At 42.6% G+C, this 26,870-nt stretch overlaps 1 protein-coding gene across 2 annotated transcripts in view; it reads right to left on the bottom strand.

The window, feature by feature from the left end:
• Window positions 1-26,870, bottom strand: part of LOC139544187 (allograft inflammatory factor 1-like) — a 34,247-nt gene that overhangs the window by 3,661 nt on the left and 3,716 nt on the right. For both annotated transcript variants that reach the window (XM_071351008.1, XM_071351007.1), the window contains exons 3-5: window positions 15,928-15,994; window positions 12,794-12,835; window positions 9,239-9,401 (exon numbers count right to left, since the gene is read on the bottom strand). In XM_071351008.1, coding sequence (XP_071207109.1) covers window positions 9,239-9,401; window positions 12,794-12,835; window positions 15,928-15,994 — 272 coding nt within the window. The remainder of the gene's footprint in view (window positions 1-9,238; window positions 9,402-12,793; window positions 12,836-15,927; window positions 15,995-26,870) is intronic.

Here is a 26,870-nt window from a genome sequence, read left to right as displayed (position 1 = left end):
CAGGCACAGCCACACCGGTTCCACTAATATAGCCGGGATTATCTTGTTGGCTGGCTGGGCTCCATGAGGAAAGAGAGGGATTCCCCATCTCACTGTGTGGTGGTTCACACGCTAACCCTGGAAAGCCTATCACTCTGACCTGAACTAGGATTCACTCGGAGGACAACACAGAACCATACACAGTTACCGATCAACTACTTACTCCATGATCAACCTCTGTAGATCTAACCTTTTATCCATAATAACTAGGCTAACTACACAATGCTATGGTAGTAATCACTGGTTAACTGATATGGACAAATACCTCGCTATCAATATTCTTCAGATAATCCCTTAATCTTAAAGTTAGAAGTAAACAGAATAGATACATCATTGTCCTCTGGTGCTGTGAAGAGGAATGTTTCACCAGTCTTGTCTGTATCTTCCTCTATCAATGAGTATGCTTACATGCTCAGTATAAATTCGATATTAAACTGATTATGGCAATAATCTTGTAAACACCTTACTCTGTTTATCTTAATTGGTGTGTAGTTTTAAATCAAAGTAAGCACACGTCAATTAAAACACCTGGTTTTCTGAGCAATCATTCAAATGATTAGGACACGTGTATACCTTAAAACTTCTTTGGGATAGGGGGTGCTATTTTCACTTTTGGGGAAAATCGTATCCAATTTAAACGGCCTCGTACTCAATTCTTGCTCGTACAATATGCATATTATTATTACTATTGGATAGAAAACACTCTCTAGTTTCTAAAACCGTTTGAATTATTTCTCTAAGTGAAACAGAACTCTTTTACAGCCCATTTCCTATCCGGAAGTGAGATTTCCAAAAGCGAGGTCTCTCTTCAAGAGCTTGTCTATAAAAGGGCATGTCACTTATGACTGTAGAATCACGTCATACACCTTCCCCTGGGTGTCATGCGGAAGTGAGAGCAGAAATGACTTGATTATCTCGTTCTGGGATTGAATACAACCTCTTGGAGTGAGAGGTCCGCCATTATTTTTTTTTGTAAGGCGCGAAGTTGGACCTGGAATCGCCTCCTGGAAAACCGTCGTTATAGGTGAATATGATCTCCGGCTTCGATTTTATTTGATACATGTCACAATATCATCCTAAAGTATGTTTTTTCAATATAGTTTAATTATATTATTGAAATTTATTCGGGACTTTAGACGTGATACGTTGCAAGAATTTGTTCAAGAAGGAGAGGTTAGCGCCGCACGGCCAGTGTGCTTGCTAATTCAAGAGGGAAATAGTTCGTTCTGGATCCAAACAAAGACGGTTCTGAACAAAGGACCCCTTGTACAACATTCTGATGGAAGATCAACAAAGATAAGGACCCAATTTGGGATGCTATTTCATATATCTGTCGAACTGTGCTATCGCTACCGTTTGCCCTGAATCAATGCTGCTGTGTGTTAGCTATTGTAGTAAGCTAATATAACGATATATTGTGTTTTCGCTGTAAAACACTTCAAAAATCGGAAGTATTCACAAGATCTTTGTCTTTCATTAACTATCCACCATATATTTAATTAGGTAGTTGACGTTGGTGTCTGTATTTACTCTGGCTACTCCCATGCGATTTCTGACTGTAGCTATGATGGTAGCTATGATGGTAGCAGTAATGTAAAACTGATTTATAGCTCAAATATGCACATTTTTCGAACAAAACATAGATTTATTGTGTAACATGTTATAGGACTGTCATCTGAGGGAGTTTTTTCTAGGTTATTTAGGTTGGTTCTAGGTTAGTTAGGTTGGCTTTGTGCATGCTACCTGCATGCTACCGGTGCTGTGAAAAATGTCTGTCCTCTTTTGTATTTGGTGGTGAGCTAACATAAATATACGTGGTGTTTTTGCTGTAATACATTTAAAAAATCGGACATGTTGGCTGGATTCACAAGATGTTTATCTTTCAAATGCTGTATTGGACTTGTTAATGTGTGAAAAGTGTGAAAGTTAAATATTTCAAAAAAATGTTTTTTTGAATTTCCCGCTCTGCCTTTTCAGTGGAATGTGGGAGGAGTTCCGCTAGCGGAACCCCTGTCCTAGACAGGTTAAACAGCGTTTCCAGCGGTGTATTTAATCTGTGCATGTGTCAGCACCAGCCGAGCGAGCCTCCCTCTTTAGCGCCAGTGAAGTGTGTTCGGAAAAACTGAAAATATGCAACTTATAGTTCACAAAAACGTTATAAGTTCGAACTCCGAATTAAATAGTATTCTCAAAAATACCATGGTCACTGTGGTAGAACGTTTATTTTGATTGGTGTTTTTCTGCATTCATCACAAGTCCCATCAGTAGCTTGATTTCAGATGTGTCCATGTAAACAGGATTATTAGGGAAATCATTCTTCTTGCAAAGCATGAAACGTTTTACATGCCGAGTGGTGCAGTGGTCTACAGCACTGCATCGCTGTGCCACTAGAGATCCTGGTTCGAGTCTGTCGCAGCCGGCCGCGACCGGGAGACCCATGGGGCGGTGCACAATTGGCCCAGCGTTGTCCGGGTTAGGGGAGGGTTTGGCCGCACAGGGATTTCACCGCTTGTGCTATTTCTCACCTGGTGTCTAAATACACTTGGAATGTAAACTAAAATCTGAGAAACATTTATGTTAATGTCTGTGTAACTAACTACAGGATATAAATAATATGCTGTGTGTCTGTGTGCGTACGTGTGAAGCCAAATGTGTGGTTAGTTTACTCTGGCACTCAAACGGCCAAGCCAAGAAACAATAGGACTGGACTTGGAAAATAGGCCTGGGAAAAAAAACTATCTGTGAATAACAGTTTACTAACCATATAATAGCTCTTGTTTTCTGCCCACAAATCCCTCACTCACTCAGCTTTCCAATCTCTCTCTCCGTCCCAGGAGAAACTACATAATATAATAAAACAAGAGATGTTGTAGATCGCTGTGGCTAACTTGGACAACGTCCAATCAGATGCATGCATTAAAGGCTGGAGCGGGGGAAAGGTTTTTGAAAAGAGTGGGGTGCTTTTCTCAAATCACTCAGAGAATAGAGCTAAGCAACATTTGTCTTTTTTCTCTCTTAGGGCAGTGAATGAGGCCCTATCTAATTCACTCTTAATGGAGAGGAAGGCGGACAACTGCACATCGCATGAGAGAGAGCGAGATTCAAGGCCAACATCTGGTTAGTCCCCTTGAATAAGGCAACAGTATGGAATTCAGTGACTTCCCCTCTATATAATAAACACTCAAACATGTCTAATATATCAGTCAGAATAAATAGGCTAACTTATTAGGCTATAACTTTCTGAACCGTCCTCACCCCCCTCCCTTCCGGCAAGAGGTTCACCAGGAGGTGAACATGGATAATTACACCATCTAGTTCAATTAGGACAGGGTCCTCACTCCTACTGCGGAAGGATGGAGGAGAGAGCACGAGCGCGAGCTAGAGACAAACAAAGAAAGAGTGTAAGGATCAGTGGAGAACAGTTTTGTTTCCTCCTGATGACGATTTGTGCATTTTAGATTATTTTAGAGATTTGCCTGGTTAACTTCATAAGAATATGGCTGCAGGGGCAGTATGAGACACAATGCAAATGAATTACTTAAAAATCATACAATGTGATTTTCTGGATTTTTGTAGTTTCCGTCTCTCACAGTTGAAGTGTACCTATGATAAAAAATTACAGACCTCTACATGCTTTGTAAGTAGGAAAACCTGCAAAAAAAAAAAAAAAACATTCGGCAGTGTGTCAAATACTTGTTCTCCCCACTGTACTTGTATTTGGCGCTCTGCATTTTTACTGGCTTTTTATCCCAGAGAAGTTAACACACTTGAATAATGCAACACGGCATGCATGACTATTTGCAAAACAATGTTCATACATTCTAGATCACATTTACAATGCAAGACGATAACAGTAGCTCCCAGCTTTGACTGTAGGCTACCAAAAATGAATCAACTTCTTCATCACCCTCTCCTCCACCTGTGGTAAATTCAATTGATTGGACATGATTTGGAAAGGCACACACCTGTCGATGGAATAAGTTTGAAACCACCAAGACTCTTCCTAGAGCTGGCCGCCCAGCCACTGAGCAGTCGGGGAAGAAGGGTCTTGGTCAGGGAGGTGACCAAGAAGCTGATAATCACTCTTACAGAGCTCCAGAGTTCCTCTGTGGAGATGGGAGAACCTTCCAGAAGAACAACCATCTCTGTAGCACTCCACCAAATCAGGCCTTTATGGTAGAGTGGCCAGACGGAAGCCACTCCTCAGTAAAAGGCACATGACACCCGTTTGGAGTTTGCCTAAAGGACTCATGTGAAATAAGATACTCTGGTCTGATGAAACCAAGATTCAACTCTTTGGCCTGAATGCCAAGCGTCACGTCTGGAGGAAAGTAGGCACCTCTTATCACCTGGCAAATACCATCCCTACGGTGAAGCATGGTTGGCAGCATCATGCTGTGGGAATGTTTTTCAGCAGTAGGGACTGGGAGACTAGTCGAGGGAAAGATGAACGGCGCAAAGTACAGAGAGATCCTTAATAAAAACCTGCTCCAGAGCGCTCAGGACCTCAGACTGGGGCGAAAGTTCACCTTCCAACAGGACAACAACCCTAAGCACACAGCCAAGACAGCCATATCACTTCCACCCTACCTGACACCCTAGACCCACTCCAATTTTCTTACCGACCCAATAGGTCCACAGACGACGCAATCGCAACCACACTGCCCTAACCCATCTGGACAAGAGGAATACCTATGTGAGAATGCTGTTCATTGACTACAGCTCAGCATTTAACACCATAGTACCCTCCAAACTCATCATCAAGCTCGAGACCCTGGGTCTCGACCCCGCCCTGTGCAACTGGGTACTGGACTTCCTGACGGGCCGCCCCCAGGTGGTGAGGGTAGGTAACAACATCTCCACCCCGCTGATCCTCAACACTGGGGCCCCACAAGGGTGCGTTCTGAGCCCTCTCCTGTACTCCCTGTTTACCCACGACTGCGTGGCCATGCACGCCTCCAACTCAATCATCAAGTTTGCGGACGACACTACAGTGGTAGGCTTGATTACCAACAACGACGAGACGGCCTACAGGGAGGAGGTGAGGGCCCTCGGAGTGTGGTGTCAGGAAAATAACCTCACACTCAATGTCAACAAAACAAAGGAGATGATTGTGGACTTCAGGAAACAGCAGAGGGAGCACCCCCCTATCTACATCGACGGGACAGTAGTGTAAGTTAAGTTCCTCGGCGTACACATCACAGACAAACTGAATTGGTCCACCCACACAGACAGTGTTGTGAAGAAGGCGCAGCAGCGCCTCTTCAACCTCAGGAGGCTGAAGAAATTCGGCTTGTCACCAAAAGCACTCACAAACTTCTACAGATGCACAATCGAGAGCATCCTGTTGGGCTGTATCACCGCCTGGTACGGCAACTGCTCCGCCCACAACCGTAAGGCTCTCCAGAGGGTAGTGAGGTCTGCACAACGCATCACCGGGGGAAAACTACCTGCCCTCCAGGACACCTACACCACCCGATGTCACAGGAAGGCCATAAAGATCATCAAGGACAACAACCACCCAAGCCACTGCCTGTTCACCCCGCTATCATCCAGAAGGCGAGGTCAGTACAGGTGCATCAAAGCAGGGACCGAGAAACTGAAAAACAGCTTCTTTCTCAAGGCCATCAGACTGTTAAACAGCCACCACTAACATTTAGTGGCCGCTGCCAACATACTGACTCAACTCCAGCCACTTTAATAATGGGAATTGATGGAAATGTATGTAAAAATGTATCACTAGCCACTTTAAACAATGCCACTTAATATAATGTTTACATACCCTACATTACTCATCTCATATGTATATGTATATACTGTACTCTATATCATCTACTGCATCTTGCCATCTTTATGTAATACATGTATCACTAGCCACTTTAAACTATGCCACTTTATGTTTATATACCCTACATTACTCATCTCATATGTATATACTGTACTCGATACCATCTACTGCATCTTGCCTATGCCGTTCTGTACCATCACTCATTCATATATCTTTATGTACATATTCTTTATCCCTTTACACTTGTGTGTGTATAAGGTAGTAGTTGTGGAATTGTTAGGTTAGATTACTCGTTGGTTATTACTGCATTGTCGGAACTAGAAGCACAAGCATTTCGCTACACTCGCATTAACATCTGCTAACCATGTGTATGTGACAAATAAAATTTGATTTGAAGACAATGCAGGAGTGGCTTTGGGACAAGTCTCTGAATATCCTTGAGTGGCCCAGCCAGAGCCCGGACTTCAACCCGATCGAACATCTCTGGAGAGACCTGAAAATAGCTGTGCAGCGAAGCTCCCCATCCAACCTGACAGTGCTTGAGAGGATCTGCAGAGAAGAATGTGAGAAACTCCCAAATACAGGTGTGCCAAGCTTGTAGCATCATACCCAAGAAGACTTGAGGCTGTAATTGCTGCCAAAGGTGCTTCAACAAAGTACTGAGTAAAGGGTCTGAATTCTTATGTAAATGTGATATTTGCAAAGATCTCTAATAAACAGTTAAAAAAATATAGATATATTTTAGAGAAAGGCTGTAACGTAACAAAATGTGGAAAAAGTGAAGGGGTCTGAATACTTTCCGAATGTACTGTACATGATGTCAGAGCTCACAGGTTCTCTGCTTCACAGCTCTGCATGGGTTTTGACTGACAGCGGTTCTGAAATTTAGCAATGCGTGTGACAAGAAGTTGCCCCCATCCCTCCAGTTAATTGGGCAACTAACTTCAAGGTTTTATTTCAAGATCAAAAAGGGGCTTAGGTGGTGGACGTGGCAGATGGCATGGCAATGAGTGCGGTTGGCTGTCGGCGCAGCTACATTTTAGAGAACATTTTAGGAGGCCCCCCATCTTGGCACTGTAGAGAAAACTTTGAATTTTCAAGCAATTTCCTACAATTCTACAAAATTCTCCATGGAGCAGAGAGAAAATTTAGCAGTTTTAAAGCTAATTTCCTGCAATTCTACATATTCTGTAATGGATAATGCTGTGTTCTTTTGCTCAAACATAAGAACAAAATTAATTCTGCTAAATCCATTGTTTACATTTTTTAAATATTTATTCTCCCTGACTGTCTAGCTTTTATTTTGGTGATTGTTAGTTCTCTATTATTTTATAGAAAATATAGATTCATTGTCTTTTTTACATACTTTATATCTGTTTTAGTCGTTTAAGTTTATACTTCATGTTTTTCCATCCCAAAAATGTAGAAACATGTTATCATAATATATTAATGGATTACAATGGCAGAAAAATCCCTGACTTCTGCAAGTGTTCTGTTGTCCGAGTGAGGTAAATGCTGTAAATTACGAAGGCTCAATGTATTTGAAAGACATTGAGGATTATAATAAATACCGTTTTGTTGTCATACAAGGAAGCCAAAGACCCACGAGTCCAAATGTGCACTTCACATTTCCATATCATAAAACTAATGTAATATACAGCGTCAACATTTACGATATATACGTTGAATGTACAGTTAGAAGATGACATGGCATAATACCCTGAAAAGAATAAGCCCATTTGTACTCATGACTCCATTCTATGCGCACCATATTACAATCTGTCTCTCTGAATTGCCTTGTGAAAGTCTAACACTAAGATTGTAATCAATAATTTAGCTAGTCATGTTGGCAATAGAACAAGCTTTCAAATTATGCCCACCTGACCCAGATTGTGATATATAAATGGCCCGTTTTTGGATTGCGTAAACAGAAGTAATTGTGTAAAGGCAGACATGCAGGGCTGTGTTCCAAACAAAACAACTGCATGTACTTGCTCTAGTTCAAGGCACAGCTAGGAAAGCTAAAAAGAAAAAGAAAAAAAGCCACTTATAGTTGAAAACTCTGAGTCACAAAAGTGCCTTGAAATGACTTAGGAACTGTGCACACTTGAGAGATGTGTCACATGGAAACACCAGTTAGACCTCACACTCAAACCCGTGTAAGTTTGTCTTATGTTGCACCTACCCCACATTTCCAAGAATCTTATCATGTTACTGAATGCATTCAGATATTTTCAGATTACGTTATCAGCAAATGTGGCGAATAGTACAGTAAATGATAATGCACATAAAATCAACAGTGTACTGTTTGGATTCAGTCTTGTGTTAGGTGAACTGTTGTGTCCTCACCTTTAGTCAAATACTTTTTCCATAATATCCAAACTGTTCCCTTTAAATTCCTACCATGGTTATGCATATGCTTTCATTTCACATTTTAGTCATTTAGCAGACACTCTTATCCAGAGCGACTTAGAGGAGCAATTAGGTTTAAGTGCCTTGCTCAAGGCATATTTATTCCGTAAGAAACATTTCAATTTAGCCCTATCCATAAAAGCCAATTCACAAGAGTCTAAGGAGCTAAAAGAGACAGAGCACACTTCATTGCAAATGTTGTTGATCAGTACAGTAAAATGTTCTCCTAGCAGCAGCCAATAAAATAATATGTTCTCCTAGCAGCAGCCAATAAAATAATATGTTCTCCTAGCAGCAGCCAATAAAATAAGTCCTAAATGGAAGGGATTGTTTGTAATCTGTTGACCAATGAAATCAGCTAAAACAAGCTCAATAACTCAATGCATGCACACACTCCTATTGAATAATACGCATTCACCTGTATTGTGAATAGACCTAGGCTACATTTTGATATACCCAGTTTATCAATAGAGATTTACAGTTCAAATAAATGATTGCCATTGTCATTTTTGTAGTTAGATTGGTAAAAAGTCAAATTGACTGTCTGATTGTGTAATGATTCATTAATGCATACATGGCTGTCTCTAAAAGCACATAATGTTTAAATCTAATGATATTGAACTCAAGATGCCCAACGATTGAACAGAGCAGTAACTGAGTTTCTCTCTCTGGATCAAGTGCCATTGTGTGAATTAGGCTAATATGCCTTCTTTTATTTTGTGGTATCAAGTATCGTGATGGTATTGAGTATTGTGATACTAAACGTGGTTTCGGTATTGAAGTCAAAGTTCTGGTATCGTGACAACACACACGCCGAAATACAAAGAACATCAACCGAGACATATTGTAGGTAACAATGCATTTGGTCACTCACACCCACACTGAAGAAAAACAGATGCCAATGAAACATGACGCAATACAAAGCACATATGTCGGCGACAGGTGCCGCACACACACCAACCCAATACACCACAACAGACCCACACCACAAACACTCACAGTTTGAGAACGGCCGAGCGCTTGCCCAGCATCATCTTGACGAAGTCTCTGTAGTTGATGCTGTCGCTGATGCCTTCGGTCACCTCAGAGATCATCTTCTTCATCTCCAGGTGGGTCTTAGGAACACCCAGCTTCTCCATCATCCTCTTCAGACCCATCATATCTGGAGGAAAACACAGGAGAATGGTTAACACACAAACGAGAACGACACACACAACACCTGGCAAATACACATACGCAAGCAGCCAAATGTGCTTGCCTGACACCTGTTTTCAAGGCCAGTAGGTCAACTACAGTATCACCTTTCTAGTGGACACAATGGTGACTAATGAACCCCTTATAGACCTCTAGTTCATCCAATACAGACAACACACTGAGGTATTAACCAATGTTCCCTCATATTTTTTTCCGGCACTGAGCAAATTTCAGGTCTGCTGAGCACAAACTTGAACGTTGTAGAAATTCTGTGCTACTTCCAGTGCACGTATACTGTGAACACCGAGGTTGTACCACTTTAAGTTACAGTTTTAACAGTGGCCAAGTAGGCTACTTTATCATAATGTAGACCTACCAGAGTGGCCTACCATAAAAAACTATGGAGAAAATGCATCCAATAACATTTTAACATAGAAATAGCTGTTCTAGCATTCAGCCAACAGTAGCAGCCAATGTGTGGTGTTCAATGTAGGCCAACATTCCATGAGACTTTTGAAAAAAAAAAACATACAGGGCTTGACATTAATCCACTTGTCCTTCAGACAAGGAGGTGACTGAAAATGTGCTGTTTGATGCAAGAAACTACTTTACAAAATAAAATGCATTGTTATTCCCATACCATTATTAGAAAATCAGACAAATTATGCTACCCTCTGCCTATTAGCTACTTATTAAAGCTAGTCTCAAAATACAAAACCGCCCTTTAAGACAAAAAAAAAAAGCTCTTTACCGGACTCGCTTTTCAAAGATGCCTAGAAATGCACACGTTTGGTGCTCTTGTAGGAAGCAATCACTCTCTTATTGCTGACAATAAATGATCTAACTGGCTAATAACTCACTACCTAGCAAAGGATATGAACAACATGTGCATATGTGGCTACATGCAGCTCGCGCTTTGATCTCAAAACAAGCACATTTATTTACGACCGCTCATGCTGTAAACACAGTCCAGTTCAAAGTAAATGGCACAGATCCATATATGGCAATGGTCTATTTACATATAGGCCTACTGTTGCTCATTGTTTTTGCCGCACCAGTCTGTGTAGAGTATGGGCTGAGTATTACGTGTCAATGCAATAGAATTCTACTCCAATGCATTCTGCCTACAACAAAATCTCTTACATAGTTTGTTCTGGTAAGTTGCATTGAAAGTGGCTAATATTGCATTGATTTGATTACAATTGCCACAGTAAAGAGAAACGTTGATAGTGTTAACAGCGAAAACTATAGAAGTGGTCGCTGTCAAGATCAGAGTCAAAACGCAAGCCAAGACCTACCGCTCAGATACATGACAAAAAAAACCCCGTAAAATTATGTAACATTAACCAATTAAAAACAGAACTGTAGCAATGAGGTTTGTGCAGTAAGCTATAGGCCCAATACATTATCACTGCATATTGGCTTTGCTTGAATTGCCCTGCCAAAGCATTGCTGTTCGGGACATTTAAAAATATATATATTTCCAAATTTGAGGAAGGCTTTATGATCACACCGGTAATAGATCTGTTGCTGAATTATTTGTGAGGCACAGCTGAGCGAGCATACATTTAAATAATTTGCTTCTTATTTTACTGAGCAGATGGTGCCTGCATCTGATGGTCAGTCTCAGCGGAGGGAGAGCGCAGCAGACTGAGGGTCCGCCTCAACATCCCTCCGCTCTCCCTTTCCTCCACTGACACTGACCAAAAAGGGACACCGTCTTCCAGCTGATAGGGAAAATTGAGTCGTACCGCATTATTTCTGCCTCATGCACAAATTCATGTTAATCCTATGAACAGTAAAAGTGAAATACATCACGATATCAAAAGACCCAAGCTGCTAACAACAACGCAGGCCTATAAATACACTTTCCTACTCATTCCTTACCGCTTGTTGTAGCGCTGTGTGGAAATAGGAAGAATGCGCAATTTATGGCTTATAAAAAAGTGTTGAATACAAAGTTCACAGTGCTGAGTAAGAACTTAAAAATTAACTCACTCATAAAAACAGCAGCTCTTTGCTGTATCTGTTGACATTCTCTCTAGTAATGGTTTTAAACATTTTTGAAATCTCAAAGTATTAACTTTGCTGTAGCTTTATTTCTCTTTTTATTTTTTTTACCTTTTTCGTGATATCCAATTGCGAATCTTGTCTCATCGCTGCAACAACCCAAAGGCTCGGGTGAGGCGAAGGTTGAGCCATGTGTCCTCTGAAACATGACCCGCCAAACCTTGCTACTTAACACCCGTCCGCTTAACCCGCCACAAGGAGTCACTAGAGTGCGATGAGCCTAGTAAAGCCCCTAACCCGGACGACGCTAGGTCAATTATGCGCCGCCCTATGGGACTCACGGTCACGGCCAGTTGTGACACAGCCTGGGATCGAACCTGGGTCTGTAGTGACGCCTCAACGACTCTTAGGCCGCTTTGCAACTCGAGAGGCCTGCTGTAGCTTTATTTTATGCCTGCTACGTTACTGCAGACACAGTATTCTGAGCCATCCGATTGGCCAGCAGTAGGCCTACAGTGAACTTGATTTGCTCTCTAGGCCCGCCGGGAAGGCAGTGTTTGTACCCTCACACACATGAAATGTGTTTTCCTACCCGGCGCGCAGGGCAGGTGAAATCAGGTGCATCTACTGCCAACAGCCCGAAACTAAAAATTAAAAATAGGAACAAGGCAAGAACGCCAGAGATCGACCAGTCGATCAAATCAAATTGTATTGGTCACATACACATGGTTTGCAGATATTAATGCGAGTGTAGTGAAATGCTTGTGCTTCTAGTTCCGACATTGCAGTAATATCTAACAAATTCACAACGACTACCTTATATACACACACAATGTAAAGGATTGGAATCAGAATATGTACATATTAATATGGATGAGCGATGGCCGAGCGGCATATGCAAGATGCAATAGATGGTATAAAATACAGTATATACATATGAGATGAGTAATATAGGATATGTAAACATTATTAAAGTGGCATAATTTAAAGTGACTAGTGATACCTTTATTAAATCAATTTATTAAAAGTGGCCAGTGATTTCAGTCTGTATGTTGGCAGCAGCCTCTATGTTATTGATGGCTGTTTAACAGTCTGATGGCCTCGGTGACCACTACTCTAGAAAGTTGAGTGAAGTTCAATCTCACGTTTCTCTGGGCTGATATTTCTGTACGGCAATCCGGGAGATGCGGGCAGTCTCTGGGCTACTGCGCACAGCTTAGTGGGAACATTCGTCTTAACTACTGCTCAGTGATATCTCACACACACACAGGTAAATTATCCTTATGACTGAAGGACTGCAGTTGTGTATCACTGCTGAGCACCTGGCTGCTTGCTGGTTCCACTACTTACCAATCTCTCCCTGGTCGTTCAGGTCAAACTCTGCATATTTGTCTGCAAAACAAAAACACACAGCGGACTAAATAAGGAGTGTGGTGAATCAATGTAACACCCCCTCATACCCTCCAGAGAGACCCAAACAACACACCTACATCAGACAACACACACCATAACATTCTCAAACACACCATATAACACCTAATATATACAGTAACACACACACACACAGCATTCAAAGTATTCAGACCCCTTCACTTTTACACATTACAGCCTTATTCTAGAAAATTGATCAAATATTTTATTATTTTCATCAATCTACACACAATACCCCACATGACAAAGCAAAAACATATAATACATTTTTAAAATGATGAGAAAGTGCATGCAGCCTCAATTAGCCTAGCTAGCTAGTTATCTTAAAGGGATGCTAAGGGGATTGGCAATGAGGCCCTTTATCTAGTTCCCCAGAGTAAGATGAACGTGTGGATACCATTTTTATGTCTCTGCGTGCAGTTTGAAGGAAGTTGCTAACTAGCACTAGCGTAATTGCTAACTAGTCATTGCTAACTAGCATTAGCGCAATGACTGGAAGTCCATGGGTACATGCTAGCAGATACCCATTGACTTCCAGTCATTGCTCTGACGCTAGTTAGCATTGGCTCGCAAAACAACCTCTAACTTCCTTCATACTGGACAGAGATATACAAATGGTATCCAATAGTTAATCTGACTCTGGGGAAGTAGACAAAGGTCCTCATTGCCAAAATTCTGAAGTATCCCGGTTTAATGCAGTCAAGACGGGTACTACATAACCATATTGGATGATAAATAACCCGAGGTAAGGCAGCGATTAGTCTACTATAGCGGGAGTCAGCTTGGTTGGTTACCGTCTCTCCCTCCCTCCTCCCTGTGTCACTCACAGTAGCCTACACAGACAGCACGGCCCCTGCTAGAGAGGGTCACCGCTCTACCTCCTTTCCCTCGCGCTTTATCAGCTCTGGTTAATAAAGTAGCTTAAAAATGGACTTTTCTGCTGCTTCTCACCCAGATCGGAAGGGGTTTGCATCCGACCAGGTCTATACAGAATGGGTTGAGTTGTCCTCGGGTCTGTTCGGAACTGATCATTCATATACACACACACATAAATAATCAGGTCCAGATGGGAAAGCCCCAAGTCCATTTTGGAACGGGTCCAACTTTTTGGGCCTGTGAAGGCCTCTAGGTGAAAAGCCGTGGAGTGCGGCTGTTTCTGAGATACTGGATCTGGCGCGCCTGGCACCGACAATCCTACCACGTTCAAAGTCGATTAGTACGATTTTGTCCATTCTAACGTTCAATCGAACAGTAACTGAATACCTTGATGCCCGTCTGCCTGCTTTATAAAGCAAGCCACGACCACGTGACTCACTGTCTGTAGGAGCGATCCATTTTCGGAAACGGGTGGTGTACCTAATAAACTGTCTGGTGAGTATAGGTCAGAGATCCTTCATAAAGTAGCCTGATACTTTATCAGTAAGTAGTAGGGGGACAATGCTGACCCTGCACGTAACTTCTGAGGGCCCCTCCAGTTCCCGCCTCCCACCTAAACACTGCTCTGTGAGTTGGCCTCGTCCTAAATCCCTCTGTAAATCATCCATCCACACACTGATAGTCTCAATTAAACAAGTATCTTCTTCCTCTTCTCCTACATTCCTCAATGTTCCAAAAGGAGAGTGAAGTAGCTTATCCTCTCTGAGGACATCCCGCTCCCCCTTTTCCCTGTGCCCTCCTATTCACCTTTTCGGGCTTGGCTGTGTGCTTAAGGGCAAGGACTGAGAATCACACATTGTCTCGCTTTCTTCCCCACCCCTTTCTCACCTCTCTTTCCCTCCCTTTCTTCTCTCCATGGTCAGGAGTTTGTTCTGACAGACATATTTGTTTGAGAGAGACATCAACTCCTGGAGCGTGGGTAGCGGTTGGTTTGAAGCCTCAGCTGAGACAGAAGGATGCTACATGGAAAGCCTCCTGTTTATTATGTATTGTGCTCTTGACTGCTGCCTTCCCCTTTGTTCATTCTCACTATCAAAAAAGAATTTATTATTCCTGTGTTATTAATCACATCTCAGAGGCTGAGAGAGCTCTGATCTAGAAGCATAAGATCTAAACTGAGACAGGAAACCAGCTTTGAAGCACAGCGGCCAATCAGCAGGGAGGAAACGAGGGGGCAAAGGTGAGGAAGTCAGGGGTCAGTGAGATACCATAGAGACTAGAACAAGATTGTAGCATGGAGAGCCATCCTCTCAGGACCTCCCTGGGACCCTGCATGTTTATACACCATTTCCTGCACTGCACGGTGGAGTATGAGAAATACATACAGGGGCTCTATCTAGGTCTGGTCTCCCATGTTTATAATCTTAGGACTTACCCCACACACTACACTGACTAGCAACTCTCATACCTTTCTAGGGAGTTTTTCCTAGCCACCGTGCTTCTACACCTGCATTACTTGCTGTTTGGGGTTTTAGGCTGGGTTTCTGTACAGCACTTTGAGATATCATCTGATGTAAGAAGGGCTATATAAATACATTTGATACCTGTTCCTTGAACGATGACACACGCACGCCGACACACAGAGTTAATTAATGTAGACAGTAATATGGCAGGAATCTGGGAGTCTTTGAGGTAAGCCACGGTCTCAATGCTGTGTTATGGTAGTTCATCTGGTCCTGTTATTCTACTCCCTATAACCACATGTTCCCCAGAGCCCTGGATATAACAACAACAACAACCAGAGGAGTGGAGCAGCCACATTCCTGCTGCCTGGACTGCAGGGGACAGGTCGGGCCTCACAACCCGCTTAGAAATCAGTACAGAACACACAAACACTAAAAAACAGACACAAAAGACAAAGATCAGCAATAACCGACTACATTATCATGCTGTTAGTTTACCTGTCCAAGTAGACCTGGCACGGAACACCATGCAACCCCACACGTAATGACACTTAAACAGTAATGAGATGGCAGCACAAACAAACACATTGACATATGGTACACACACCCCCACAGGCAACTCACTCCCACTCCTCTGTGATTAAGAGCTAAAATAGGACAGTGATACATCAGATATTCCAGGTCGGGTAGGTCTTTCCTGGCAGAATTCCTTACTTTTAAAAGAATCCAGTTTCTCCAGGAGGTCCTCCTCATCCCGGTATTTCTGGTCTTCCATGTATTCCTTAGGAGATAGGAAGAGGGGAGAAATATATCTTAGATCCTTGCTGAGTATCAGGTCTAACATGGCATCAGATTCACAAAATGTTACAATCATGGTTACCTCCCAATTATCTCTTCTTCCGCCCAAAGTGTGGGCTTCCCTTCACTGGTTTATAAGGAAAAGACTGGGATAAGAAATATGGTGGAAACTACAAATATCCCATGCCTCCACCAATCCAATGCTTTTTCGATTGGTGGGAAGAAGTGAACGGGTGTACACTTCAGGTTTCAATGTATCTGAAAAAAGGTTTCAATGTGTCAGAAACTTGAGCTAATTAGCTTAAGTACAGCACAGGACAATGAAATCACCTCGACCTCAAAGATGTCCTCCTCAGAAATCTTTTGTCTTGGTAAAATGGAACACCCCACAAGGGTGAAGGAAAGAGAGAACATCTCTGGACATTTCTGGCAGTTAATGAAAAACTAATGGAGCAATCTGCAGGGTGAGAAAGATTCCCCATGCCAAGTCTAAAGGGTCTGTAAAGACACAGGCTGCTTCCCAAATGGAACCATATTCCCAATTTAGTGCACTATATAGGGAATAGGGAGCTATTTAGGATGCAACCACCCATAGAGTGCGTTCCTATAGGGCTCATTAAACAAGTTGGATGAATGACTGATACCGGAGTCAGTAAAGAAAGGTAGACCGCTATTGTGACTGACAATGTTCAGGTTGTCAAGGGATGAAGATACCTTTAATGTCTGAAGGTGTGTTAGTACAGTTCATGTGTGAGCGGTAATAATGAGCTCTGTGGAATCGGCAGAAAGCAGAAAGACCCACTACAATTCGCATACCGCCCCAACAGATCCACGGACGACGCAATCGCCATTGCATTGTCCTATCCCACCTGGACAAGAGAAATACTGATGTAGGAATGCTGTTCATCAACTACAGCTCAGCCTTCAACCCCATAGTGACATCCAAGCTCATCACTAAGCTCAGGGCCCTAGGGCTGAATCCCTCCCTGTGCAACTGGGTCCTGGATTTACTGAGGGGCCGACCCCAAGCGATGAAGGTAGGCAACAACAGCTCTGCCACGCTGATTCTCAACACAGGGGCCCCACAGGGGTGCATGGTCAGGCTCCTCCTGTACTCCCTGTTCACCAATGACTGCGTGGTCATGCACGTCTCTAACTCAATCATAAAGTTTGCTGACAACACAACAGTGGTAGGCCGGGTTACCAACAATGACGAGACAGCCTACAGGGAGGAGGAGAGCTCTCGCGGAGTGATGCCAGGAAAATAACCTCTCTCAACGTCAACAAAATGAAGGAGCTGATCGTGAACCACAGGAGACAGCAGAGAGCACGTCCCCATCCACATGGCCGCAGTGGAGAGGGTCAAAAGCGTCAAGTTCCTCGGAGTGCACATCACTGACAACCTGAAATGGTCCTTTCACACAGAGTGAGCTGTCAAGAGGCTGAAGAAATTCAGCTTGGTTCCTAAGACCCTCAAAAACTTCTACAGCTGCACCATTGACAGCATCCTGTTGGGCTGTATCACCGCCTGGTACGGCAATTGCACCATCCACAACCGCAGGGCTCTCCAGAGCGTGGTGCGGTCAGCCCAATGTATCATCAGGGGCACACTGCCTGCCCTCCAGGACACCTACAGCACCCGGTGTCACAGGAAGGCCAAGAAGATCAAGGACCTCAGCCACCTGAGCCATGGCCTGTTCACCAGCTACCATCTAGAAGGAGGAGACAGTACAGGTGCATTAAAGCTGGGACCGAGAGACTGATAGAAGCGGTGTCTATCTCCAGGCCATCAGACTGTTAAACAGTAACCGCTAGCCGGCCTCAGCTCAGTACCAGGTCCTAAACCTTAGTCACTGTTACTAGCTGGCTACCACCCGGGACTCTACCCTGCACCTTAGACCGATTTGTTCTATATAGAGTAATTGAACACTGGTCACTTTAATGTTTACATACCGTTTAACCTACTTTATATGTATATACTGTATTCTAGTCATGGCTCAACCTATATAACTACTGCTGTACATACCCTTTCTATTGATATACTGTTCATACATCACCACCACATACGCACACCCTGGAGACATGGCATGGGGAATCGGTCTCACATTTGTTTTTCACTTTACACAGGAGTTTATATTTTGTTCATATAGATCAAACATATAAATGCAACATGTAAAGTGTTGGTCCCATGTTTCATGAGTTGAAATAAAAGATCCCAGAAATGGTCCATATCTACAAAAAGCTTATTTCTCTCAAATTCTGTGCAGAAATTGGTTTACATACCTGTTAGTGAGCATTTCTCCTTTGCAAAGATAATGCAGCCACCTGACAGGTGAAGCATATCAAGAAGCTAATTAAACAGCATTATCATTGCACAGGTGCACCTGGTGCTGTGGACAATAAAAGGCCACTAAAATGTGCAATTTAGTAATTTTGTCCTTGTAGTTTTGTCCTTGTATGGCAATTTGAATGCAGAGATATCGTGATGAGATCCTGAGGTTCATTGTCGTGCCATTCATCCACCGCTATCCCCTCACGTTTCAGCATGATAATGCACGGCCCCATGTCGTACGGGTCTGTACACAATTCCTGGAAGCTGAAAATGTCCCAGTTCTTCCATGGCCTGCATACTCACTCAGCATGTTTGGGATGCTCTGGATCAACTTGTACGACAGCATGTTCCAGTTCACCCCAATATCCAGCATCTTCGCACAGCCATTGAAGAGGAATGGGACAACATTCCACAATCAATAGCCTGATCAACTCTATGCGAAGGAGATGTGTCACATTGCATGAGGCAAATGGTGGTCAAAACAGATACTGACTGGTTTTCTGATCCTCACCCCTACCTTTTTCTTTTAAAAGGTATGTGACCAACATATGCAGATCTATATTCCTAGTCATGTGAAATCCATAGATTACGTCCTAATGAATTTATTTCAATTGACTGATTTCCTTATATGAACTGTAACTCTTTGAAATTGTTGCATGTTGTGGTTCAGTATACAGTGCCTTCAAAAACTATTCAGACCCCTTGACTTTCCACATTTTGTTATGTTACAGCCTTGTTCTAAAATGTATTAAATAGTTTCCCCCCCTCAATCTACACACAATAACCCATAATGACAAAGCTAAAGAAGGTTTTTAGAAATGTTTGCAAACGTCAAAATATTTTTTTTAAACGTAAATATTAAAATGACATAAGTATTCAGACCCTTTACTCAGTACTTTGTTGAAGCACCTTTGGCAGCGATTACAGCCTCGAGTCTTCTTGGGTATGACACTAAAAGCTTGGCACACCTGTATTTGGGGAGTTTCTCCCATTCTTCTCTGCATATCGTCTCAAGCACTGTCAGGTTGGATAAGGAGCATTGCTGCACAGCTATTTTCAGGTCTCTCCAGAGATGTTTGATCGGGTTGAAGTCCGGGCTCTAGCTGGGCCATTCAAGGACATCCATCCATTTCATTAAGAATCTCTGTACTTTGCTCCGTTCATCTTTGCCTCGATCCTGACTAGTCTCCCAGTCCCTGCCGCTGAAAATAATCTCTACAGATGCTTCACCGTAGGGATGGTTTCATCAGACCAGAGAATCTTGTTTCACATGGTCTGAGAGACTTTAGGTGCCTTATGGCAAACTCCAAGCAGGCTGTCATGTGCCTTTTACTGATGAGTGGCTTCCGTCTGGCCACTACCATAAAGGCCTGATTGGTAGAGTGCTGCAGAGATGATTGTCCTTCTGGAAGGTTCTCCCATCTCCACAGAGGAACTCTGTCAGAATAACCATTGGGTTCTTGATCAACTCCCTGGCCAAGGCCCTTCTCCCCCGATTGCTCAGTTTGGCTGGGTGGCCAGCTCTAGGAAGAGTCTTGGTGGATTCAAACTTCTTCCATTTAAGAATGATGGAGGCTACGGTGTCCTTGAGGACCTTCAATGCTGCAGACATTTTTTGGTACCCTTCGCCAGATCTGTGCCTCGACACAATCCTGTCTCGGAGCTCTACGGATAATTCCCTAGACCTCATGGCTTGGTTTTTGCTCTGACATGCACTGTCAACTGTGGGATCCAAATAATGTCCAATCAATTGAATTTACCACAGGTGGACTCCAATCAAGTTGTAGAAACATCAAGGATCAGGGATGCAAACCGGTGAGGGCCCAAAAAGGTGACTATGTTTTGCACAAACATGCAAAAAATCCCTGCTAGGGGGAAATGCAGGTTAACTAATTAAACAAAGAATATGATCTACATGATTTACACACAGTCGCTGTGTGTAAAATAGTGATTAATGTGAACTAACTCACAACTAAAACATGTGAAGAAAGCAATCCAATGTTATTTGTTGCCTAGACTTTACTGCAAATGACACTCAAGTCTTGATTAACAAAATACACTAATATTGCAGTTAGACATGACAGCCTTTATAATAGAACACTTGTGACCACACACACATCTAAATATTGCACTTGGGAAAAAAACATCTTAAAGTAGAAATAGAATGAAACAAACAGGCATTCCATTTTTGCTCTATTATAGTGGCCACTATAGTAGACGTCAAGTAAGTGCACAAGGCTACATTTGTCCAAAAATGACGTTTGCAGAGGGAATTCTTTTTATAATCCCCCCCACTCATTCACAAATGGTACTGTCAAGTTCAACACAACAAAAGCAATATCTTTGGGCTACACTGCAGGTTATTACATCGCACACTTTCTGCCTGTGGACATCTGTCTACAATGTGCCAGCAGCAGAGCATGAGACCCTTTGTAGGCATAATTGATCTCTTTCAGGCAGAGCGCACACCTGGCATACCTCTTTTATCCAGTGTATTGAAAAAGTGAGAAAGCGGGAAAGTGTATGGTGTTCCTTTCACCTCTAAAGTGGCATCCAGTTTAAGCCAGGCCCAGCTACACTTGATCCCTGAATCCACTTGTTTAACAAGCAACGCCTCATATTCACCTAATTCTCTCATTCTGAAAATGAACCACATTGTAGAGGGAAACATTAGTTCACAGATAATGGTTAGTTCATTAGTTAACTACTCAACATTTCACAGCGATTGCCAGGGTCTAGTAAGCAACGGGCGCCGAAGACATGGATGTCAATTAAGGCTCTCTTATTCAGAGGGGTTGGGTTAAATGCAGAAGACACATTTCAGTTGAAGGCATTCAGTTGTACAACTGACTAGGTCGCCCCCTTCCCACTAACGCGTTATAATTTGAGGAACGGCAAGGAGTCGAAACGTTATACCAGTAAATACTACAGCAAATTGGTTAGGTTACTAATGTTAGCTCATCTGATGTGGTAACGTTAGCTAAAGTTAGCTGTGACTTCATTAGCCAGCTAATTTTCACACCATGAACTCAATTATTTGAACAGTTAAGCTGGCTAATGTTGCTCAACATTTCTCTGGCTAGGTAACGGAGAATTCAATCCAGCTAGCAAGATAACATTACGAACAATACTTGTTCCACCACACTTTCTCCCTCACCTCAAACTTCCCAAATGCCAGTTGTTTTTCAGTTACAGCTCATGAAGTACTCTTCATCACCTTCTCACCCCGACTCCATGGTCAGGCTTCTCACCTACCTCTTTGTTATCGTTCAGGGGACGCACTGCTGTAAATGGCAAACTGCCTTTCTACTCTCTGCTGTCTTTCCAGAGCACGCGCTGATGCTGTAGTCTTTCCAGAGCACACGGTGATGCTGTAGTCTTTCCAGAGCACGCGCTGATGCTGTAGTCTTTCCAGAGCACGCGCTGATGCTGTAGTCTTTCCAGAGCACGCGCTGATGCTGTAGTCTTTCCAGAGCACACGCTGATGCTGTAGTCTTTCCAGAGCACACGGTGATGCTGTAGTCTTTCCAGAGCACACGCTGATGCTGTAGTCTTTCCAGAGCACACGCTGATGCTGTAGTCTTTCCAGAGCACGCGCTGATGCTGTAACTAGCAAATTGCTTGGCTCATCTGTCGTGTGCTGCATTCTGCTGTTATGTGAAAGATTGGCTGAGCCTTGGATAAAGCCAGTATTGCTCCAAATGTGCATCACTCGCTTGCTTACAGCCAGTAGTGTGAACCAAACTTTTCTCATCGGATCTACACGAATCATGTAGGTCACGAATTTCGGCAAAAGGTGACTAGTTCACGTCCCTGCAATGGACATTAGACTGGTGGAAATCTGTCCTTTGGTCTGATGAGCCAAATTTGAGATTTTTGGTTCCAACCGCTGTCTTTGTGAGACGCCGAGTAGTTGAACGGATTATCTCTGCATGTGTGGTACCCACCATGAAGCATGTAGGAGGTGTGAGGGTGCTTTGCTGGTGACACTGTCTGTGACTGAGAATTCAAGGCACACTTAACCAGCATGGCTACCACAGCATTCTGCAGCGATACGCCATCCCATCTGGTTTGCGCTTAGTGGGACTATTATTTGTTTTCAACAGGACAATGACCCAACACACATCCAGGCTGTGTAAGGGCTATTTGACCAATATGGAGAGTGATGGAGTGCTGCATCAGATGACCTGGCCTCTACAATCACCCGACCTCAACCCAATTGAGATGGTTTGGGATGAGTTGGACCGCAGAGTGAAGGACATAATGAGTGCGCAAAACATTAGGAACATCTGCTCTCTCCATTACATACTGACCAGGTGAATCTATGATCCCTTATTAATGTCACTTGTTAAACCCACTGCAATCAGTGTCGATGAACGGGTGGAGACAGGTTAACATCTTTATGATAGGGGGCAGCATTTTCACTTTTGGATGAATTGCGTGCCCATAGTGAACTGCCTCCTACTGTCCCAGATGCTAATAGATGCATATTATTATTACTACTATTGGATATAAAACTCTGAAGTTTCTAAAACTGTTTGAATGATATCTGAGTATAACAGAACTCATGGCAGGCAAAAACCTGAGAAATATTCCAAACAGGAAGTGAGAATTCTGAGGCTGGTTGATGTTCAACTCATCGCCTTTTCAATTCCCTGTAAGATATGGATCTGTTTGCACTTCCTACGCCTTCCACTAGATGTCAACAGTCTGTAGAACGTGGAATGAAGCCTCTGCTGTGATGTTGAGCCGGATGGGAGGTGTTTCAGTCAGTGGTCTGGCAGAATGCCAGTTCCTGGTCACGCGCATTACACATAATATCGCCTTGCGTTCCATTTCTTCTAGAGACACGAAGGAATTCTCCGGTTGGAACGTTATTAGATAGTTATGATAACATCCTGAAGATTGATTTTCTACTTAGTTTGACAAGTTTATTCGACCTGTTATATAACTTTTTGAAGTTTTCGTCCGAGTTCGCCTGCATCTGCGCTAACGTTTGGACATGTGCACTAAACATGCTAGCAAAAGTAGCTACTTAGACATAAGTAATGGACATTATCGAGCAGAACAACGATTTATTGTGGAACTAGGATTCCTGGGAGTGCTTTCTGAAAAGGGAATATTTATGATGTAATTTCGTATTTCTGTTGACTCCAACATGGAGGAGAAATGTTGTTTTTATCTGAGCGCCGTCTCAGATTATTGCATGGTGTGCTTTTTACGCAAAGTTTTTTTGAAATCTGACACAGCGGTTGCATTAAGAACAAGTGTATCTTTAATTCTATGTAAAATGTGTCTTTCAAAGTTTATGATGAGTATTTATGTTATTTGACATGGCTGTCTGCAATTTCTCCGGATATTTTGGAGGCATTTCTGAACATGGCGCCAATGTAAACCGAGATTTGTGGATATAAATATGCACATTATCGAACAAAACATAAATGTATTGTGTAACATGATGTCCTATGAGTGTCATCTGATGATCATCAAAGGTTAGTGATTCATTTTATCTCTATTTCTGCTTTTTGTGACTATCTTTTGCTGGGAAAATGGCTGTGTTTTTCTGTGGCTATGTACTGAGCAAACATAATTGTTTGGTGTGCTTTCCCCATAAATCCTTTTTGAAATCAGACATGTTGGCTGGATTCACAACATGTGTAGCTTTAATTTGGTGTCTTTCATGTGTGATTTCATGAAAGATAGATTTTTATAGTAATATATTTGAATTTGGCGCGCTACATTTTTTCTGGCTTTTGGCCAAGTGGGACATTACCGTCCCACATATCCCAGAGAAGTTAAAGAAGGATTTCTAAGCCTTGAGAAATGAATTGTGTATGTGTGACATTCAGAGGGTGACTGGGAAAGACAAAATATTTAAGTGCCTTTGAATGGGGTATGGTAGTAGGCGCACCGGTTTGAGTGTGTCAATAACTGCAACGCTGCTGGGTTTTTCACACAACAGTTCCCCATGTGTATCAAGAATGGTCCACCACCCAAAGGACATCCAGCCAACTTGACAACTGTGGGAAGCATTGGTGTCAACATGGGTCAGCATCCCTGTGGAACACTTTTGAGACCTTGTAGATTCCATTCCCAACAAATGTATGCCGTTTTGAGGGCAATGGGGGGCATTGCTCTTTCTGATATTTCTTTCATCTTTTTGGATTATGTGCATATTGTTTTGGTATTGCTAGTTATTATTACTTCACTGTTATAACTAGAATCACAGGCATTTCACTGCAATAAGATCTGCTAATCTGTGGATGCAACCAATAAACTTTGATTTGATGTTTCTGGTTTTCAGTGATAGAGTATTTCAACCTAATCTCCATTTCCCCTGAAAAACAGAAGTGGGGACCCTGCTCAAGCGTCTTTCTAAAACTGGTAAGTTAGGTTAGAGTGAGTGTGTGTCTAACAGAGGGAGGGAGAGAGAGAATTGAGAGAGACAGTGACACAGACAGATTGAGCAGGAGTGAAAGTTTGTACAGTGTGAGGAGTGGAATTTAAATTGCAGATGAATATGAGAATCAGCCTTACAGCCCATCTTAACGACAGCGGCACGATTCAGTGGGTCTGACTCATCACTGCAACACCCCCCCCCAGAGGGTAATACTAACAATCTACGGTATTAACAGCCTATAAAAAGCAGGTCTCATCGTGGAGGTCAGACAAGGATTTATTATTATTATGGAAATTAAGTGGCTAAATCAAAGCGTTATTGTAATCTGCTGAACATCACTGCATTCATTGACGAGAAACACTAGCTGTGTTCGAATACCAATACACTGTATACTACACACTATTAGTTAATTTTAATACTGTAAACGAACGGTAACCTTTCAGTTGAGCATACTAGCGCTTCGCCTGTCTACCGAAAGTTGATGTTGTTGCTATGCAACCTCTTGCTAGCATAACAAAAGACTAGCTTGACATTAAGATTTTGGGTTTGTTCGTAAATTCAATCTGGAGTGCCAGAGTGCATACTGGGCGTTAGTAAAGCCAGATCGTTGTCAGATTGAATTTATGAACGGACAGAGCGTTTCGCTCTCAGAGCGCGTCACTGGACACTGGCTGGGGAGTAGGGTTGATCCAAGCATTCTGACCTCACAACGGGTGTCAAGCAGCCAAGCTAACTCGCTAGCTATTTCCAGACACAAATGAGAGAACGACTCACTTTGACCATTTTACTAGCCCTAGCAGAGCTGGTTAGACCATTTTCATGTTATCCAGAGCGTTGGTGACTAACTGTTCTGCTGGCAACAATTTAATGATGCTTGCTTTTATTTTTTTTGCAGTGGTTTACTGACACCGGCCATATATTAAATAGCTGTTGAGCGTTTGTAAATTCAGTTATTCTGCTATCTAGCACATTCATACAAGAGTACTCCTAAATCGGAGAAGATAGCCTGAATTAACAATGTCCATTGAGAACACACAACGACTATACCACTTAGCTAAGAATAATCAAGTCAATAAACATTGGATAGTTAGTAACATTATAGTTAATATACTGCCTGGCAAGTTCGATGTATTAGTAGCCAACTAACGTTAGGTAGCCAACTAACTAGCTAACATACCGGTACATACTGCTGTAATGCTATGCGGTTTGTAAGGATAGCGTAGCTAACAAATTGTCAGCCAACATAACGTGTAACGTAACTTATTTGAAAAGTCATTACTTTAATTACATTGCTCAACATTTGTCATAATTAGTTAAAGCAATTAATTTATATCCGCTCTCGTCGGACTTGGACTGCATATTCTCCGCCATTTTCTTCAAATCTGAAAATGTTGTGATGTCACGCCCATTTTCTAAAGCATTGCATTATGGGCCCTAACAGCACAGAAATAAGTGGCCACTGCTTGTATACTTCGTAATTTGACGAATTTAGTACATCGGGGAACTTTTGACATACTATATCCATACTAGGACCAATAAGCATACTATATACACGTCACAAAAAGTATGGTTAGTAGAAGTATTCGAACACAACTTTCTTTCACAATCAAAGCCTAAAATTAACACCCGCTACCTGCCAAATGCGGGTAAACACGTCTATTTCACCAGCCACGTTGGCGGGTGGTCTGCACGCCACAGTGCGAGCATTTCACTCACATTTGTGAATACCAATAGTCAAGAATGATCACATTCAAAGTAAAAGAAATGATGCAGTAGCTGTTCAATGTATTTCTGCCGTTATGCTGGTAAATTAATAGCACAAAGTCAAAGAACTACGAATCCTAAATAACCTATTCCACTTCGCGCTGCAACACTGCCTGGCTGGGGGCTGTGCGCACGTGAAGGCCTGAGTGAAATATAAACTCAGCAAAAAAAGAAACGGACCCTTTTCAGGACTCTGTCTTTCAAAGATAATTCGTAAAAATCCAAATAACTTCACAGATCTTCATTGTAAAGGGTTTAAACACTGTTTCCCATACTTGTTCAATGAACCATAAACACAGGGAAGACATCCTCCTCCCTCATGTGGTATCCTTCCTGCAGGCTTATCCTGACATGACCCTCCAG

Source organism: Salvelinus alpinus, chromosome 18 (genome assembly GCF_045679555.1).
Source record: "Salvelinus alpinus chromosome 18, SLU_Salpinus.1, whole genome shotgun sequence".
In the NCBI taxonomy this organism is placed as follows: Eukaryota; Metazoa; Chordata; class Actinopteri; order Salmoniformes; family Salmonidae; genus Salvelinus; species Salvelinus alpinus.
This window is presented reverse-complemented; position numbering and strand designations above follow the sequence as displayed.